At 42.4% G+C, this 19,428-nt stretch overlaps 1 protein-coding gene across 1 annotated transcript in view; it reads left to right on the top strand.

Annotated features, from left to right (window-relative positions):
- Positions 1 to 1,797: 1,797 nt before the first annotated feature.
- Positions 1,798 to 19,428, top strand: part of TNFSF13B (TNF superfamily member 13b) — a 34,578-nt gene continuing 16,947 nt past the window's right edge. The window contains 4 exon segments of the mRNA XM_059143710.1: positions 1,798 to 2,479; positions 2,482 to 3,005; positions 3,122 to 3,209; positions 17,127 to 17,183. Coding sequence (XP_058999693.1) covers positions 2,425 to 2,479; positions 2,482 to 3,005; positions 3,122 to 3,209; positions 17,127 to 17,183 — 724 coding nt within the window. The 5' untranslated portion in view covers positions 1,798 to 2,424.

Genomic DNA, 19,428 nt, shown 5'->3' with positions numbered 1-19,428 from the left:
CCCTGGCTGCATACATATTTCCAACAGGAGACAACGTGATTGTTGCCCAAATGTAATGGAGCCTTGTATCCACCTTTTTACCGTATTTTGAGCCCTTTAGGAAGTTGGTTTTACCGAGATCTATTGCTAGGTCCATCCACATGTCTGGGAGAGGCGTGCAATGCCCGAGCGGCACGGATCCTAGGGAAAGAAAACTCGCCTTCGAAGAAGTGGTGTAAGAGAGGTGTCCTAAAGGTGCTGACTCTTCAAAACACTATTAAGCCAGAAGTTTCTAATTAAGCTTTTTGCATATTTTTGAGGTCGTCTATATAGGTAGTAGACAGCCAAAGATTGTATGTTGGTTTTACTCTCTGGTTCACATTCTTGGATAAACTCCTCACTTAAAGTTCTTTTCACATATACTCTCACAAGTTCCTATCTGCCCAGTCCTGAGTGGAGGGACAGGAACATGTATTCCATCTGGGGTAGCTACAGCTGTACTACACAGGAATGTTTTCTATCCCAAGTGAGAAAGAGAAGTGGGTAAAAATAGCTCCATCCTGGCCAAGAGCATCGCACATCTCAGGCACCCTGGCTTCCTTCCCTGAACACACTTGCGGTGTGGAGAGTTAGTCAATGAGCGGCATGCTATGTGTGGAACAGAATTTCAGTTAAATTATCATCAAACCATGTCCCCAGCAGGAAACAGATCCTTGATGTATGGGGTAATAACTTCCTTAGGTTCCTCTAACAAGAAACTCAGGAGCACATGAATGTCACTTAGTTTCTACCTGTCTTTAGAGAAGTTCGGTGGTGTGACCGCTGTGGCGACACGCACATGGCCATGGCCGCGAGTCTCACACTGCGTCAGGGGAAGTGGCCGCCTGCTGTCTTCCGTGGAAGAAGCGCCATCCCTCTGCAGGCTTAGGCTTGCCCACGGCTTGGTCCAAGTTGAGACGCTTGTTGTTGTAAATTGACCTGCACGTGGACTGGTCAGTCGTTTTCTCTGGAGATCGTGGGCCATGAAGGTCTCTGCCCAAAAGAGCAAGGAAGGCAGACCTAATTCTCCAATGCGATCAAATTATTCCCTGTCTCTGGAATTTTTACAGCGGAATATGGAGAGCTGTGGCCCCCCGCAAGGGGAGGAGGGTCGGCTCACAGAAAGCAGCAGCGGCTGCGAGTGTCCTGGGTAGGAGAGGAGAGCCATCGCTTTCCAGCTCGGCCCTGAGTTCTTTTATTTCTGCGTGTGTGGAGGTAATGCAGATCCACACCCGTAAGCTGAGTGAGTTTCCCTTACTTTCAGTCAGAAGGCTTTAATACAATCCCCCGAATAATTATTCTGTTTTCTGGAACATTATCTAGCGTGTATCACCCTGACGGGCCTGGAGACCAGGGCTGTGACCGAAGACGTGATCACATGATGTTTGGTGCTCGCAGAGGGCATCCTTCTCCACTTCAGAGACGGGGGTCCCCGCCGGCTGGTGTGGGGACCCCGGTCGTCTTTGAAATAACTTTGCAAAGTTTTTTTTTTTTTTTAATCTTCTTTAAAAGTCACTTTAAAAGGTTTCAAAATTCATAGACCCAAAGAAAAAAATAACTGTCCTAAAATGAGTGTCGGATGGTGTCCCCCTGGCTCCTGGGGAGGCAACGGGAACTCCTTGGGGGGAGCTCCATGACCCTGGGCAAGGTGGCCGTGTGCCTCCTCTCCTGCAGGTGTCTGGCAGCCCGGCGCAGGTCGCAGGGAGACGACGCGCGAGGACGTCTGCGGAGATGCTGCTTGTAAGACAGCTCACGGGGTGAGTGGGTAGGGACAGGGCCGCTCGCGGTGGGGCTGGACCGAGGCACTGGGAGTCGGGAGGAGGCCGGGTTTCCCAAACCCCGTCCGATGGACACCTGCGGCTGGGGGGGCCGACCTCCCGGCGTGGCCGTCCTGGGGGCGTGGAGTCCCAGAAGGAAAAGCAGACACGGGTTCCCCTTGGAAATGCAGCCCCCGCAGAGCAAGCAGCCCTTGGGTGGAGCTGAGACACGTCTGCAGGATCTCGCCGCGTTCTCTGTGTGGTGTTGCTAAGGATAAAGCGAGGATGGCCCGGTGGCCTCCGGTGCCTCCTCGGAGGACCGCCTGTTTCCTCCCTCGAGACCGTTCCTATATCGTTCTCCAGCTGGGACTGTTCACGGCCAGCACTGAGCTTATCTGACCTGCACAGTCATTACTCTGACTCCGGCAGAACCTGAACATTCCTTCCCTCCGGCGGTCTGAGCCCCGCGCCCCGAGGCAGCAGCTCCGGCCATGCCACCCAGAGCTGGTCCCGCACCTGCACGGCTGCGGGGCTCTCCCCAGCGGGCCAGCCCGCACCCCGGTCCCGTCACACCAGGGGCCTGTGTGTGTGTGTGTGTGTCTTGAGATGCCATTGAAATTCTTACAAAAACTGAAAGTGAAATGAGGAAATGATTGGGCAATCGGATTGAAGCGCCGGTGCCGGGAAGACCTATCCTGCAGCGGGGCCAGGACGCGGCCGGCGGGCGGAGGGGAGTGCAGGAGAGCTGTCCTGAGGGCGACCACAGGGCCAGGCCCCCGAGTCAGTGTAGGACACCAGCAAGCACAGCTCACAGGAAATGAGCCATTCCCTGCGCTTGCTTACTCGAAAGGCCCGAACCTGCAAAGTTCCAGGAGTGCCATGGATGGCTGCGCAGGCCGGCAGTCACGCCTTTCTCCCAGCCTGGAGAGGGGAGAAGAAATGAAACTGAAGGAGTGTGTCTCCATCCTCCCCCTGAAGGAAAGCCCCTCTGTCCCAGTCTCCAAAGATGGAACGCTGCTGGCCGTGACCTTGCTGCTGGCCCTGGCGGCCAGCTGCCTCTCGGTGCTGGCGTTCTGCAGGGTGGCCGCCCTTCAGGCCGAGCTGGGGAGCCTCCAGGCGGAGCTGCGGGAACTCCACCGGGCTGAGCAGCTGCCAGGCGCCCCCCAGGCCGGAGCCGCAGCTCCGAGGGCAGCTGTGCAGGAGGCCCCAGCTGTCCCCTCGGCTCTCAAAGTGAGTTTGCAGCAGCTGCCTCCCCCCGACCTCCGGGCGTGGGTGGGCTCGCCCTGCACAGCTGCCTCCCGCACCTCAGCTGTCTTTGCAGTAACTTGGGGTTTTTCTCTTCTTAGGGAATCTTCGCACCACCCGCTGCAGGAGGGGGCAACTCCAGCCAAAGCCGCAGGAACACGCGTGCCCTTCAGGGTCCAGAAGAAGCAGGTAGGTTTCCGGCACAGGAGCATCTGGGAGTCAGGGAGCCTGCGTCCACAGGTGTGGAGGACGGTCTTTGCTCTGGGGGCCCGGGAGCCGACCCGGGCACGGAGACTGTGCAAGTTGCATCTAAACCAGGGGAAGCTTTTAGGCACAACCGGTGCACAGCACGTCTGTCCTCCAATGAGCAGAGTGTGAGGGGCTGAGCTGTCCCGAGAGCAGAGGAGGAGGAATGAGCCGCGTAGTCTTCCTCATAGATCATGCCTGTGTCAGAAACCGGGTCCAGCCCTGCCGGGAGAAAGCGCGCGTGTTAGTGCAGATTCTGTCTCCCTGAGTCCAGAAAGCCAGGGCAAGGAGAACACGTCCTGAGGGCGTGTGGTGGCCCTGCGGCCCAGGAAGCTCCTATCGCAACAGGTGTGTTTGTGATTTCTTTTGTTTATTGCCTTCGTTTAAAAAAAAGTTCATTTTACACACACACACACACACACACACACACACACACACAGATTTTAAAGCTTCTCTTTAAGGCTTTTCCAGGAAATCCACAAGTTTATAATCTTGTAAGAGTTCTCCAGTGATTCCTGCTTATGTTCATGTCCCACTTAATTCCCAGAATCCCAGAGTCCCAAGCCTCGGTTTGGGCAGGGCCTCCCAAAATGCTCGATTCTAGTTCCTGCACTTCAGAGATGAAAAAGAGCATTTGTATTACATTCAGTAGCATCACTACTTAGGAAATCCATGGTATCGTTTCCCGTGTCTGGAGCACACGGTGTGTCGGACAGGTACGTGCTGTGATAGCCGATGTCACGGCTACTGTGTCCTTAAACACTCACCCTGCCCGTGAGGCCGCAGGACAGGTGTAGCTGTGTGGGTACAGGTGTGTGTTTGGGGAGGGAAGGGCCTGACTTACCCGCCAAGTGCTTCTCCGTCAGACTACACACTCACACACACTCACACACACTCACACACACTCACACACACACATACATTAGATGCTCTGGCTGGAAACTCTTTTCACTACCTGCCTTGTTCATGGGCAAAATTCTTAACCGATAAAACCATGATTTTTATGTCTTATCAAAAGCAGATGGGTTGAAACATATATAAACTAGGAAACACTAATATTTTTATTATACTTTAATAAATGAATTACTTTCATACTTTGCATTTTACCTGTATTTCCTACATAATTGAAAAAATACAACATAAACTGTGGTATATCTTTGTGTTTACTTATCATACAATAAGCCTTTTCCCTACTTCTAAGTAATTCCATATTAGTTTGCTATATCATACAGTTATTTAATGTGACCACTTCCAAAATTTTGTGCAGGTCTCTTGTTTCTGAATTACATGTTTCACTTAAATTCTGTAGATAGACTATCAGAGCTAAAAGAGGATGAACATCTTTACCACCCTCGCTGCCTGGCGCCATTTAGCTTTCAAAATGACTTATAAATGTATCCAGTCAGAAATGTCGTGGACGGGTTCTCCACATTCTTACAGCATCTTATCTGTTAAATTTTATTTTGGCTAACTTAGTGGTTATAAAACTATCTCAAATGTAATTTGTTGCTTGCTTACAAAGAAGAATTTTTTTCTGCATATTTGGATAATTTCTAATTTTATGTCCTGCTAATTTTTATTCATAACTTCCCTCATTTGTCCTAATTTTTCTTTGTAATTTTGAAGAAACTATGTTAGGCATACTGCTTATCAAAATTTTGCTGTAAATATTTTCACAATATTTTTTTTAATTGTATAGAGATTTTGTCTGTGTATTTAATATGATAAACTTTTCCTTTTCATCTTCTCTAATACATTAAAGCTAAACACATTTAAGCTAAAATTGTATTTATTCAAAATCTCTTTCATAGCCTGTTCTATTCGCTGCTACTTTGACTTTTTTATAACTTGGTGTTTTAGTTTGGTTTTTAACTCCTTAATCCTCCTGGCATTCATTTGGTAGATCATGTCTACTAGCTTTAACTTCCCCTTTTTTCTTTAATTTTCTCCTTCCAAATTACTGCTAAATATCTCAACTAAATTTATTGGATGATTTTTTTAACTTGTTTGCATTGGGCAGCTTACTATATTGTATTAAGTTTCTCATATATAGTTGAATCTATTTTGGACTGTCTTTTTATTGATTTATTATTCTATTTATCTGTATTAAATAAAATACTCAAGTATTTTGTAATATAATGAGCTTTATATCTAGTACCTCAATCTTCTTCAACCTCTTTGTTAGTATTCCCAGCCTCCGCACATTAGTTTTACAAATAAACCTTAACTTGACCATCTCAAAGAGGGTGTCTTTATAGCAGATTTAAGAAGAAAGGATATTGAGTAAGAAATTAATTAACTTACAGAGTTCCACTTCCCCCAAATACCCTCTGTTCTATTTTAAAATTTCCTCCCATGTGCAGATTTTTACAAATTTGTGATTTTATGGCATCCAAAAATTAAGTACTGATTAAAAATTTCCCTAAATAATTTGTAATTGTTAGAAAGTTTGGAAAGTAATACAAAATTCTATCGAGTGAATGAAAATTCACCCAGTTTCCCACGTCCAGATGGAATTGCTATTGTCATTCTCGAGGTTTGCCTGAGATGTTTTTTAGACCTTTCATAAAATGCATGTATCTGCATGGTATATGTGTGTACAGTATGTGTAAGAATTCATCATATATATGTATGATTAATGTAGCAGTAAATAGTATATCTCTCTACATACACGCGCACACACACACACACACACACACACTCAGCAGTCATAGATCTGAGATGGGAGGCTTGAAGAGGGTACCTCGGTGACAGTCATATTTACTTTTCCTCATTCATGAAACTGGGTTGAATGCTGTTTTAAACACTATCGTTTTGTGCAGGGAAAATAAATTTTGTTTAGCACGACCAAATTAATGTATCTATAACCGAGAGGTTTATCCAAAACTCCTTGATTTTTTTTTCCTCTCTTCAGTACGGTCCTTTTTTGGAATTGAGGAAATTCTGAATCTATGCAGCTTTCTTTGTTTTTTGTTTGTTTTTTGTTTGTTTCTATTCTAGTTCTAATTTATTTTTTAAGATACTTGTTAATTTATTTATTTGAGAGAGAGAGAAAGAGAGAGACCATGAGCTGGAGGGGTGGGGTCAGAGAGAGAGGGACAAGCAGATTCACCGCTGAGCTGGGCGCCCAACTCAGACTCGGGGCTCAATCCCAGGACTCTGAGGTCATGACCTGAGCCAAAACCAAAAGTTGGATGCTTAGCCCTGAGCCACCCAGGTGCCCCTAGTTCTGTTTGTTTGTTTTAGTATTTTATTTTATTTTGTTTTTTTAATTAATTTATTTTCAGAAAAAACAGTATTCATTATTTTTTCACCACACCCAGAGGGACAAGCAGATTCACCACTGAGCTGGGCGCCCAACTCAGACTCGGGGCTCAATCCCAGGACTCTGAGGTCATGATCTGAGCCAAAACCAAAAGTTGGATGCTTAGCCCTGAGCCACCCAGGTGCCCCTAGTTCTGTTTGTTTGTTTTAGTATTTTATTTTATTTTATTTTATTTTGTTTTTTTAATTAATTTATTTTCAGAAAAAACAGTATTCATTATTTTTTCACCACACCCAGTGCTCCATGCAATCTGTGCCCTCTATAATACCCACCACCTGGTACCCCAACCTCCCACCACCCCGTCACTTCAGACCCCTCAGATTGTTTTTCAGAGTCCACAGTCTCTCAGGATTCACCTCCCCTTTCAATTTCCCCCAACTCCCTTCTACTTTCAAAGTATCCATTCATGTGCTTATTTATTAATTTTCTATATACATTCTAGAACCATTGACATTTTTGGTTGGGACTTTATAAAAATTGTAACTCTGAAGAAGAAAATGAATTTTCACATTGTTTAATTGCTTAGCTATCTCTTTATTAAATATCAAATTTTGAATTTCCTAATTAGATAGAATTTTCCTTGTATAGGTTTTATTATTCTTTCATAGTTAATTATAAAAGAGGTTTTGTTGTGATTTCGAAGTCCTGGGATTTTCAAATAGGTTGTTAAACTCTTTGAGAAGGTACAGAATTGTCAAGAAATAATGCAGCATCCGATCTCATTGTTAGTTTTAAGCCACATCCACACACTTATTGGATTTATACTTAATAGAATTACAATATTTTTTCAGATTTTGTTTTTAGGATCCTCTGTTTTCTATACTCCTTAGTATCACTGTGCTGTCACTTTGTGTCAGAAAGGTTCAGAGCTAAGTACTGCTCAGTAATATGCCAGACTGCTGTGCATTTTTACTTCTCTGTAAATCCAACCTTGATTTCAGCAGGCACTACGGTTTTATCGCTTGTCTATCTAATTTGTAAGTAAACTCCAGCGTGTTGGGCCTAGAAAGCTGCAGGTCCTCAGCAACCAGCACTCCTGGCGTCACGTATCACCTGCTGGAGGTTTGTACATGTCCTTTCTGTCCAGCTAGAGACCAGAGGCTTCTGTGCTCTGGGTCCTGTGTCTCTGGCGCATTCGTTATGATACTTGCACACGGAGGTGTTCTGTGAATATTTGCTGATGGATTTGGGGCTCATGAAGCAGTAAGATGCAATGATTTGGCGTCCCTGGAAGGGGGGATTTTCCCATATTTCTTCATTTCTCAGGTTTTGATCAGAGGCTGTGTTATGCAGTTCTTTAACTTGACATTTGAAACAGCCGACTCACCAAAGGATGAGTCTGACAGCAAGGCTGGAGTTGCAGGGGGCACCTGGGGACCCCTTGCCCCAGACCTTCTTGGTTTACCAGACAGAGGCACAATTAGGGCTCGCTGAAGAAACTTTCATGTTCAACAACCTGTGTGACTAATTTTGTGGATTTCTGTCCTTATTTAATGCTTTGGTTCTAATTGAAATATTATTTACGTACGGAAAAGGGCACAGATCGTAAGGGTATGTCCTGGGGAGAGTTCCCGGAATAAACGTGAGGTGGAGGGCGGACATCACCGTCAGCCCCCAGACCCCCCGAGGGCGAATTCTGCTCTTCTGTAGTTGTACTGTTTGGGTGCTTGGCTCTGGTTTTGTTTTCCTTAATTGTGTTGTTTCAAATGGAGGCCTTACTAGGTTTCTGTATTTCATAAGATAATTCCTGATTGTAATATAACAAACAGAAATGTGGGGAAATCCAGGATCAAAGAATTGCCAAATGGCTCAGATTAGCCCAAAGTTCACTTTTCAGCCCCTAAGTGTATTTGGAGATATTCCCAATTAAAACTATTAACTAAAGTGATCTAGCTTTGAAATATTCCTGTTAAAGTTTCTTCACAAATGGAATCATCATGATACCTGTAGTCAGCGCTCATCTAACGGTCCCGTCCACTCAGAGAACGTGGAGATGACCATACTAGGAGCCGTCAAGAGAAAGGGTTCTTGCCAATGGATCGCTACTGAGCTAAAACCAGGTTTTATTAATAAAATCAGGTAAACTTTATAATTTTCCCTTGTTATTCATGAGGGAATTTAAAAGTTATTAGAATTGCATGTGTTTTAGATTATAGAAATACAGGGGCACCTGGGTGGCTCAGTGGGTTAAAGCCCCTGCCTTCGGCTCAGGTCATAATCTCAGGGTCCTGGGATCGAGCCCCGAGTCGGGCTCTCTGCTCGGCAGGGAGCCTGCTTCCCACCCCCACCCCACCTGCCTCTTTGCCTACTTGTGATCTCTGTAAAATAAATAAAATTTTAAAAAAAGATTATAGAAATACAGAATGTATTTTTATTGATTGTGTGTATCATACTCATCTCAAGTTATAAGACTAAAACGGTGTTGAAAACATGAACAAAATGTAAAAACAAGAATAGGGAAAAATTATCCATATTTTATCTTGTAAATATCTGTTGTAAGATTTGGGCCAATCTACTTTCAGTTATTTTTCTCCATTTTTAAATAAATGGTTCTTGGTTTGGAAGTATTTTAGAATAAAAGAAAAGTTGCAGATAATACAAAGAGTATTACAGAGAGTTACCATATACCCCCCCATTGAGAATCTCCTTTAATTTATATTACTATACTTTGTCACAAGTAAGAAACCAACACTGGTATTTAACAAGTAACTGAACTGCATATTTGAGGGTTTTTTCTTTAACCATAGTTCATCTCCTTTGCAAGGAAAGATGGGAGGTCTGATGGGTCTATAACATCTAGTCTTTGTTTCATTGACATTTCTGGGTTGGCTGGATCTTACAAGACTATAGAAAGAAATTTAAAAGCATATTCAATATAGAACTCAATCATCCAGGCCACCTGGGTGGCTTAGTCATTAAGTGTCTGCCTTCAGCTCAGGTCATGATCCCAGAGTCCTGGGATCGAGCCTCCCATCGGGCTCCCTGTTTGGTTGGAAGTCTGTTTCTCCCTCTCCCACTTTCCCTGCTTGTGTGTGCTCTCTCACTGTCTCTCTCTCTCTGTCAAATAAGTAAATAAAATCTTAAAAAAAAAAAAAAAAAAAAGATCTCAATCATCCACTTTGTACCAGAATCAGGTTAACTGGTGCCTCTTCCCCAGTAAGGGTATGTTCCTTCCTAGAACAGAAACAGCTGGCTGCTGTCTTGATGATCTTTGACCTGAGTGCTATCCCCCCCCCCCTCCGCATCAATAGTGGCTTCTTTTTCAGTGTTGCAAGAGCTGGCTTCTGTTCAGTTTCCAAAAAAGTAATAAAATAAAATAGTGATCTCATAATCAAATCTCTGAACCCTGTTCTTGTCAAGTTTAAAGTTTTGGGAAATAGAAGGAACAGGAAGTGAGTCAATCAAAGCAGCCAGAAGCGATGTCTCATACCTTCCATGCATGCCACAGGCCTGTTAGATCTCAAGCACTGTTCTAGGTGTGGGTGTTGATCAGAAAACACAACAGATAAAAGTTTCCTGCCCGCTGGAGATTACGTTATAGCGAGGTAGAAAGACACAGAAAGTAGTCAGTAGACACAATTAATGAATAGATTACTAGATACCAGAAAATGGCACAGATCATGGGAAAGTACAGTATCTTGGGCAGCATGAAGGGTGGGGAAGAGGAAGAGTGTGCATCAGGGAGGCCGGGGCAAGTCTTTCTGTTCCTCCTCTAAGGCTCATTAATTCTTTATACTTTCAACTTTAAAAAGAATTGAAGATATGGGTTGATATTTCAAAAATAAATTCATAATGTTGGGGAATAAGTTCTCATTAATAATGCTGTAGGATAGGATAATATTAGTTTCGATGTTTATTATTTTTATGAGTCAAGTCCTATTTAAAAGAACGGTATCGAACAGCTGCACTTTTGTTGTGGTTGGATTTTCTTTTAAAAGGGATTCTTGGGGCTCCTCCGTGGCTGTCACTTAACTTTGGGCTTCAGCTCAGATCATGATCTCAGGGTCATGAGATCGAGTCCCACCTCAGGCTCCACGTTCAGTGCGGAGTCTGCTTGAGATAATGTCTCTCCCTCTCTTTCTGCCTCTGCCTCCACTTGCATGCACACACTTTCTTTTTCTCACTCAAATAAATAAAATCTTTTTTAAATTTTTAAAAGAAAACAAAAGATATTCTCATTTCTTAGAAAAGAAACAGGGTTCACTCAAAACTAGAGGAAACATCCACTGTGCCAAGGTCTGAGGTGGGCACTCCAGAATTACAGAAAAGGGGAGGGAGAAACTAAGTTACTGGGTGTGTTGCACTCACAAACTCTGGGTTGGGCTCTGTGGGTCTATGACACCGCGTACCATTCACCTTCTCAGTAACCCCTGTTAGGTTGGCATTACTGTCTTCATTGTAGGTGAGAGAATTGAAGCCAAGACATCACCGGTCCCTTACCTTCACAAGCTAAATACTGAGTTGGAGAAATTTTTAAAAATTAACGTAAATTTTAAAATAACACTGTAATCAATAAGCTCTTTACCTTTTACAAAGCACATGTAAAGTACCACTCCCGTTGGTTCTCACAGCAACGCAATGAAGTAGATATTTTTATTCTTCTTACACAGAGAAGAAAAAATATTTTAATGTTAAGTGTTAATCTCATGATTAAACAGCTAAGTTGGTTTGAGAACTAACATTTGAATCCATTATATACTGACTACTAAGTCTGAGTTTTTTTTTCCATTGTGTGAGTGGTATGTCTTAACATCCAAGTAATATAACAGATTTGACAAAAAAAAAAACTGTTGGGTCCCCAAGAGGCCTAGACTGTTACTAACATGAGTACCAACAGGAGGCCATTAAGCAATGGTATCCTAGGATGTGAGATCAGACCACAGACTGACAGATGATGGACACCATGATGGATAAGAGCTGAGCTGAGTTTTGAAGTATGAGTCAATTTGGGGAAGGGGAGACAGTATCCCAGGGAAAGGGATCAGGGATGGCTCAGGCAGAATATAGGCCAGCATCTTGACATTGCTCCTTTGCTTGGATTTTTGCAAAGGAACACTGATGGAAGTGTTTTCACACGTTCAGGTTTCCTCCTCCTCCTCCTATGGCTGGGCCTTTTGGGGTAGACAGGGAGACTACCGCAGGTGACTACGCAGTGACAGCTTCTGACACTGGCTGAGAAGTCACTCTTCACAGCTCATTCTGTTTCTTTTCTGTCTGCCACACTAGAACTTCTTCTGGGAAATAGAGAGTGAGAAATTTTGGAGAAAAACTACACAACCATTGGCTTCAAAAAATAATATAGTGTATAATGATTCTACAAAAAAAAATTCAAAATCTTTATTATTGAGGATTATTTGTTATGGAAAATGTTTTTTGTATAACCCTGGGATTATAACCAAGGATTTGTTAGATGGTCCAGATGTCAGTGGTTGTTTCTCTTTTATGAAACCTATTTTCCCTAAGCATTAATTCAGTTTGATATAATGTGTATTATAAAGTTGGATATAAGGATGAGGTTTCAAAGAACCATTTGGAAAAGGTGGATATTATTATAATGTCTATTTTTGTTCTAAATGTTTGCACAATACTCCAGTTTCTCTTCAGATAGTATAAATTTTTTGCCTTTTACTAAATTGTTGCATGGGTTTTCTTTCTTTTTTTCTAGTCTGACATAAGCCAGACCCCGTGCAGATTTGTAAACGGTGCTCCTTAACATCAAGTGTCAGCCTAGGGAGAGAGACAGTAATAGAAACAATGAGGATGTATAGTGAAATGTTATTTCAGTAGATGTTTGCGCAAAGTGTAGTGGGATCCAATATTTAGCGGGAAGAATGAGGGAAAGAATGGATATTTGGTCTGAGCCCTGAAGGAGGGATGGGTTTCACCAGATGCCAAGGTGAGGAGTATGTAGCCAAGGGAATGGCAGACACGCAGTCGCAGTTGGAGCTCCGTTCTGCAAGGGGTGGGGGTGCTGAGGTCCTGGGGTCATGAAGGTTCTTAGGTTTGTGTACAAGGGAAACCCACTGAAGGAGTTAGAAACGGTGGAAGGACAAGATCAAATTCGGGCTTAGGAAGGCCAATCTGGAAGAAACGCAAGAGATAGAGTGGAAACGTCAGACAAGAGAAGAGCCCCAGCCCAGTGGCAGGTGCTGTCGTCCAGAGCAGTGAGGGTGGAGATCTGCACCACCTGCCGTGCTTGTCCTGCCCCTGCTTATCATCCCCTCCCTGTCTGTCTGTCTGTCTCTCCCCCTTCAGTCGTACTAGCGGTGCCCCTCCAACCTCGGCCTTTACGTATACTCATGACGATTAGTTTCGACTGGAATGCTCCTACCCCCTTCTTTCTTCTGACTTCAGTTTAAGCACCCCATTCTGAGAAACCTTGCTTATCTCTCTTGAAACTTCAATTCTGTATTTGTGACGCTCTCATACCTGTTCTCCATGGACATAGGGATGCTCCATGAGTCTAGGGATTGTGTCTCCTCTGATTCTTTCCTTTTCCTTCTCCTTACCCCTTCACTCTCCTTTCCTCTCTTTTCCTCTTTTCTTTCTTTTTCTTTCCTTTTCTTTTCTTTCTTTTCTTTTTCTATCTGGAGCACAACACGTGGCCTAAATTTAGTGTTCAGTAAAATTATTGAATGAGATAAATAACAGACAGAATCCAAATGGAGCAAAACTTGAAAATTCAAACCATTAGAACTGGGTTATTTTCTGGGTTTCAAGATGGCAAGGGAAGGAATCAGCATGTTTCCAAAGTGTCTCGGTTGGGCAGCTCAGAGGATAGCCATAAGCACTAAGAGAAAACAGAAGAGTGAGAGGCGTGTGTGTGGGAGGAACATAAAGAAATAGATTTGGGTCATGTTGAGTTCGAATCGTCACTGTGATATCCAGACAGAAGTGTCCAAAGGGGAGTCAAAGGTGTAAGAGCCAATTGGGCAACTCCCCGGTTATCTTTCTTCAAACACTCAGGTATATTTCTATCTTGGTTTTGAACTTCCTTGACTTCAAGTATGTTTGCATGTTATGTCATGAAGTTAGTTTTCTTCTCTGGTAAGTTACCGATATCCAGTGCTTTATGCGTAGACACCATTAATAATGAGAAATAGTCTAATAATTCAAAGAAGTCATGGCCAAAGAAAAATAATACCCTGTGGAGATGGGGACTCAACTACAAAATTAGTAATTTTAAATTAAAATAGTTCATCAATTGTAAAATGAAATAACCTATGAAGATGGCATTTTGTTTTCCTGGGTTTTGTTTTGTTCTGTTCGTGTTTTTACTCTTGGTGTTTATGAGGCAAGGCAGAGGGTTACCATTTTACATATCTTACAGTTGCTTTAGACATAAAAGATGCTCACATTCTAAATGGTGTGTGACAATGTTAGTGCTTAGGACTCCGTACACACTCACACACACACACCTTCCATTCAGATATCTTTATTTACTCCTGTTGACTATTGTGATTTCTGTGTTATTTTATCCACCTCTTTCCAAAACCCTCAAAGAACAACCCCCCCCCCCCTTCGGTACTGCCTGAAGGCCACTGTAATGCTGCCATCTTTCTGAATTATCCAGAATGGAAAGCTCGTTTTCATTATTAGCTTTTAATTCTCCTTCAGACACACAATCGTTAGTCACAGACCTTTAATTCTTTTCCCCACACTCTATCCTGGACGCCATATTTATGGAACTGCTTCTGGGACCCGATCATCCGCATATTGGTTACTACCACTCAACAGCTGAACCTTGGTTTTCATTCTGTCTGCGTGACCATTGATTCTACACGAGAACGCGTGTATGACCTTCTTAAAGCACAACATGTATCAGATGGGCCCCCTCAAGTTTAAAAATTCCTGATTTAAAAAAAAAAAAAATTTCTATAAGGCAAATACATGCTTCTCAGTTTAGCTCCCTAGAAATATTTTTAAAACTCTTCCTACTTGTGTTGGCAAACTGTTTATCACTGGTCCACTAAAACTCTATAATCCAGTTTTTCTACCCCTAAATTCATTGAATTTAGGAAAGGATTTTACCCCTAAATTCATTGAATTTAAGAAAGGATTCATTGAAATCAGGAGTAATGTCTTAAAGATTTTCTTGTTTCTCTCTATCAGGTGGTCTTTATTCATTTGGTCTTCATGGCCTCCTAGTACTCTTCCTTTATGTGCCCAGTTTATTGGGTTCAATACTGTGAACGAGAATGATGTTAGCACCGCTCCCATGATAATAGCCAAGACATATCTCGCAAGTATTGTGGGCCAAGAATAGTACTAACTATGCCACATGCTTATCTCATTTAATCTCTATATGCATGTGCACATACAGCCCAGGAAAGATGGAACATTCGGAAATCTGACCTCGACTTCTGACAACATCTGTCCTCATAGAACCTATCACAGTGCCCTGTGAGTAGTGATTCCTTAAGAAGTGTTTGTGAGAAAGATAGGAACATGTTTAACTAGGGCTGGGTGGGCTGCCCTAGACACTGTGCCTGTCCTTCAGACTTTCCTGCTATGGGTGTTTTGTTTCTCCCTTCTTACACGCTGTCCTTATTCATGGCCGTTCTGCCTCTTAACGATGCTTTTACGTATTTTTTGTGGCAGAAGGTCTGCCGTAGTGACAGAACCAACGAGTCACATTTTCCCTGTGACACAGACATGGCCACTATTGTTTTGCAGACCAATGAAAGAATTACAGAGTCTCCAGAATGTTCTGCTCCAATTGAAATGATGAGATAACATAAAAATATGTTAGAAAAGGTTCAGGGTTATAAAGGAATCATAGCTTTCTTTTTTTTTTTTTTTTTTAAGACTCTATTTATTGGATACAGAGAGAGAGCACACACAAGTGGGGGTTGGTGGGGGGAGAAAGGGGCAGAGGGAGAGAGAGAAGCATACTCCCCGCTGAGGGGAGAATCTGACACAGGACTCGATCCCAGGACACTGGGATCATGACCTGAGCCGAAGGCAGACACTTAACGACTGAGTCACCCAGGTGCCCCAAGAATGACAGCTTTTAACATTGTGTTTCCACTTTGAAATACCAAGGGTATTCTTCTTAGCAGGTTTTCTGATGCGATTACTCCCTGCACAGGTACTCATTGAAGGCCTGTGTGCCTGTACAGCTTGGGGGTAGCTTACAACTGCTACATCTATGGGGTGTTGTATTGTGAGTATTAACATGCAGAACGTTTTCAGTTAATAAGTGAAGCAGGAATTCTCTGTGTCACTCTTAAAATGTGACCACAGAGAAGCCTGTTTTTAAAGGATCACTTCAACTCTGAATAAAATACTTGTGGTAAGAAAAACTCTACACTAATATTTTCTTAATTAAAAATAGGCACGCTTAAATGGCTGTTTCATATTTTTCACAGATATTTACTGCTCTGCTTCCTTTTCCCATAGGCAGGGTTCTCATTTTGCTTTCACCTGGGGGCTTCTGTCTTTATTTGAGAGAAGCGTTCTCTGTGTCCTTGAATGCTGTCTGGAATATCATACACGTGATATGTGGTGCAAATTGAAGCTTCCCAGAAGCTTGACTGATTCTGCAGTTCCAGGGAAATATCCCATTTTATTTTTAAAGATGCTTTCTTTCTTCTCTTCTTGGTCCAAGAGATATTACCCAAAGCCTGACTTTGGCTCCAAAGCGAAGCAGGCAGGGTCTCTATCTGACCCCGTCAGTTTCCACCACAGGCCCCAAAACAAGCTGTTTACACTTTCTGGGACTTGGTATCCCGTATGTAATTTTTAAGATTTTTGTGAAGTCGCTTGTATTTATATCTGCTCAGTAAATGTTAGAAATTGTTTTTATTTTCAGGAATAGTCATTGTATTAGCAGTAACAGTGAATTACTATTTAATGTTAACTTTTTCTTTGTTTCTGTTTTTGCTTTTTGTTTGGTTGGTTGTTTTTATTTGTTTGTTTGTTTGTTTGTTTGTTTTTTGAGAGAGAGAGTCTATGTGAGTTGGGATGCCAGGGGGGCGGGTGGGGAGGGACAGAGAGAGAGGGAGAATCTCAAGCAGACTCCATGCCCAGTGCAGAGCCTCGATCTCATGAACCTGAGACCATGATCTGAGTCAAAATCAAGAGTCAGATGCTTAATCGATTGAGCCACCCAAGCTCTCCTTCATGTTAGGCTTTTCTGAAACAAAAAAAATCACTTTCACGTAGTCTGATAGTTTGGCTCATACGTATGATGGACGGGAAGATCATGTGATAATTACTAAACCAGCCTTCTGTCCCCGCTTGACCTTCGAGCAAGTTAGATTGAACTCTAAGGATGATATAGTTGCCGTGTTCCAACAGCACATAGAGTTTTTCTAAACCATGGATTTCAAGAACATAGTATATTTTAAGTAAAAGTTATAATAAAAAATCTGGGCATGGATATCATAAAGCAGTTTGAGAACAAAGAGCAGGCTCTGTTGGAAGCAGACTTGGTTTCGTGCTTCTGGAAGAGTACCTGTGCTCCTTGTGCACTCTTACCTCTCTTACTGTTCCTCATCAAGTAACTAAAAGGATGTATTTTTGCCTTTCAGTCATTCAGGACTGCTTGCAACTGATTGCAGACAATGACACACCTACCATACGGAAAGGTAATGAGAGCCCCTCCCGTAACTTTTCTTACACGTTAGTCACTTGTAAGACTGCATTCAGACTTCATCTCGAATCCGCTGTCTGCCTGCAAACATCTCAGAATCAGATGTGAATAAGAGCCTTCAATCTCTTCAAAAACGGTTGGGGAATACATGTTTAGGCTACTGTAATAATCTAACAAACAGAATTACCTTAAAGACACAAATACTTAGAAATGTAAAATAATTAGCCTATGATAGAACCAATACTAAGCCACGCTTAGGTTTTTGTTTTAGATTTTTAGAAATCACTTTGGCTTCTCTGATGACTCAAGATCGTTTTCATGAATATTAACTGGTTTTTGTTTTATTTAGGTTTTAGAACTCACAATAGGGGGAGGATGAAACTGAACAAGTCATAAACCTTTTATATCAATTACTAGTGAATATGTAATTGTGCAAATGAACATGACACTGTTATGATAATCCAATGTGAAATGATTGCTTTGTATTTTGCACGTATCAGTTGAAGACACGCGACGTTCTACGTACCGTGTGGGCTTTGGGGCTTCGTGACAAGTCAGATGTGTACTGTTCTTCACCTTCATGGAATTTACCTTTTGATGGGGGGAACCAGGGAAAATGCTAATGAACAAGTGAAATGTAAAATGATAAAATTAAGTGCAATGGGAAAAACTCCAGCAGGCGGGGGCCTGGGGAATATCTGGGCTGTGAACCAGAACAGGGAGTTCACAAGTGTCAGGGGGCTAAGCCAGGAGCCGGGAATGGGGAAACGAGAAGGAGCCCAGAGGATGGATTTGGACGGGCCTCTGTACTGAGTGCCAGGAGGGCCGTCTTACATCTGTATTTTTCTAAGGGGATGTAATTCTCTCAAATGTAGCACAAGTACTAAACTCTTTGAAACCCTGTTATCATTTATCACTCGGCATTTTCCAAAGTTCTATCTTTGCGACTTTAGTAGGCAGCGGACTGTTTGCTAAGAATTAAAATAAAGTCCGAAAAAGACCTTAAGGACCAAAGATAAAATTTGAAAAATATAACTTAGGGAAAGTTTGGTTTATACGTTTGGCCAAAACAAAAATGCTGCCTGACACATGGAAAGATAAAGCTGCTTTTTGGTCCTGAGTGTGAGTCTCACAGAGGACTATGTGTGATGTCCCCGGTTGGTGGCTGCTCTCCACTGACCTCAGGTGCTTATCTGCATGCTTTACCCCTTAGACATGTAGGTTAGCCCGGTGAGACCAGCAGGCCTTGAGCAGCATGGGACTGTTAGTCGTTAGCACCACTGCTTGCTGGCACCCGGTAAGGTCTGCTATGTTGTGTTTCCATTTTCACTTGTCTCACTATATTTTTTAACTTAACCTTTTGATTCCATCTGACCCATTAGTTGTTTGGGAGTGTGTTGCTTAATTTCCATGTAGTTTTGGGTTTTCCTATTTTTCTCCTGTTACTTATTCCTACTTTCACATCATTGTGGTTAGAAAAGATACTTGATATGATTTCAGTCTTCTTAAATCTGTTCAAATTTGTTCGGTGCCCTAACATTTTATTTATCCTGGAGAATTTTCTTTGTGCGCTTAGGAAGAATGCATATTCTGGTACTGTAGGATAGAATATTTGTATATCTGTTAAGTCCTTCTGGTCTGTAGTGTTGTTCAAGCACACTGTTTCTTTACTTATTTTCTTTTGGATGACCTATCCATTATTGAAAGTAGGGTATTGAATTCTCCTACCCTTACTGTGTTGCTGTCTATTTCTCATTTCAAATCTGTTAATATTTGCTGTATACATTAGGGGCTTCAGTTCATTAGGGGTAACAAGTATATATATGCTTGTTATACTTTCTTGATGAATTGATCCACTTGTCATCATATAATGACCTTCTTTGTCCCTTGTGACATTTTGTTACTTGAAGTCTATTTTGTCTATATAAGAATAGCCACTTCTTGTCTTTTTTGTTTACCATTTGTATGAAATCTCATTTTCCAGCCCTTCACTCTGAGTGTCCTTAAAACTGAAGAGAGTTTTTTGTAGGCAGAATAAAGTTGGATTTTGTTTTCCCTCCAATTCATTCAGCCACTCTATGCCTTTTGATTGGGAAATTTAATCCATTTACACGTAAAGTAGTCATTGATAGTGAGGACTTATTATCTTCCTTTTGTTAATTATTTTATGGCTGTTTTTTAGTTCCTTTCTTCCTCTCTTGATGTCTTCCTTTGTAGCTTTGTGTATTGTTATGTCTTCA

The sequence above is a fragment of the Mustela lutreola genome, chromosome 13, assembly GCF_030435805.1.
Source record: "Mustela lutreola isolate mMusLut2 chromosome 13, mMusLut2.pri, whole genome shotgun sequence".
Lineage (NCBI taxonomy): Eukaryota > Metazoa > Chordata > Mammalia > Carnivora > Mustelidae > Mustela > Mustela lutreola.
This window is presented reverse-complemented; position numbering and strand designations above follow the sequence as displayed.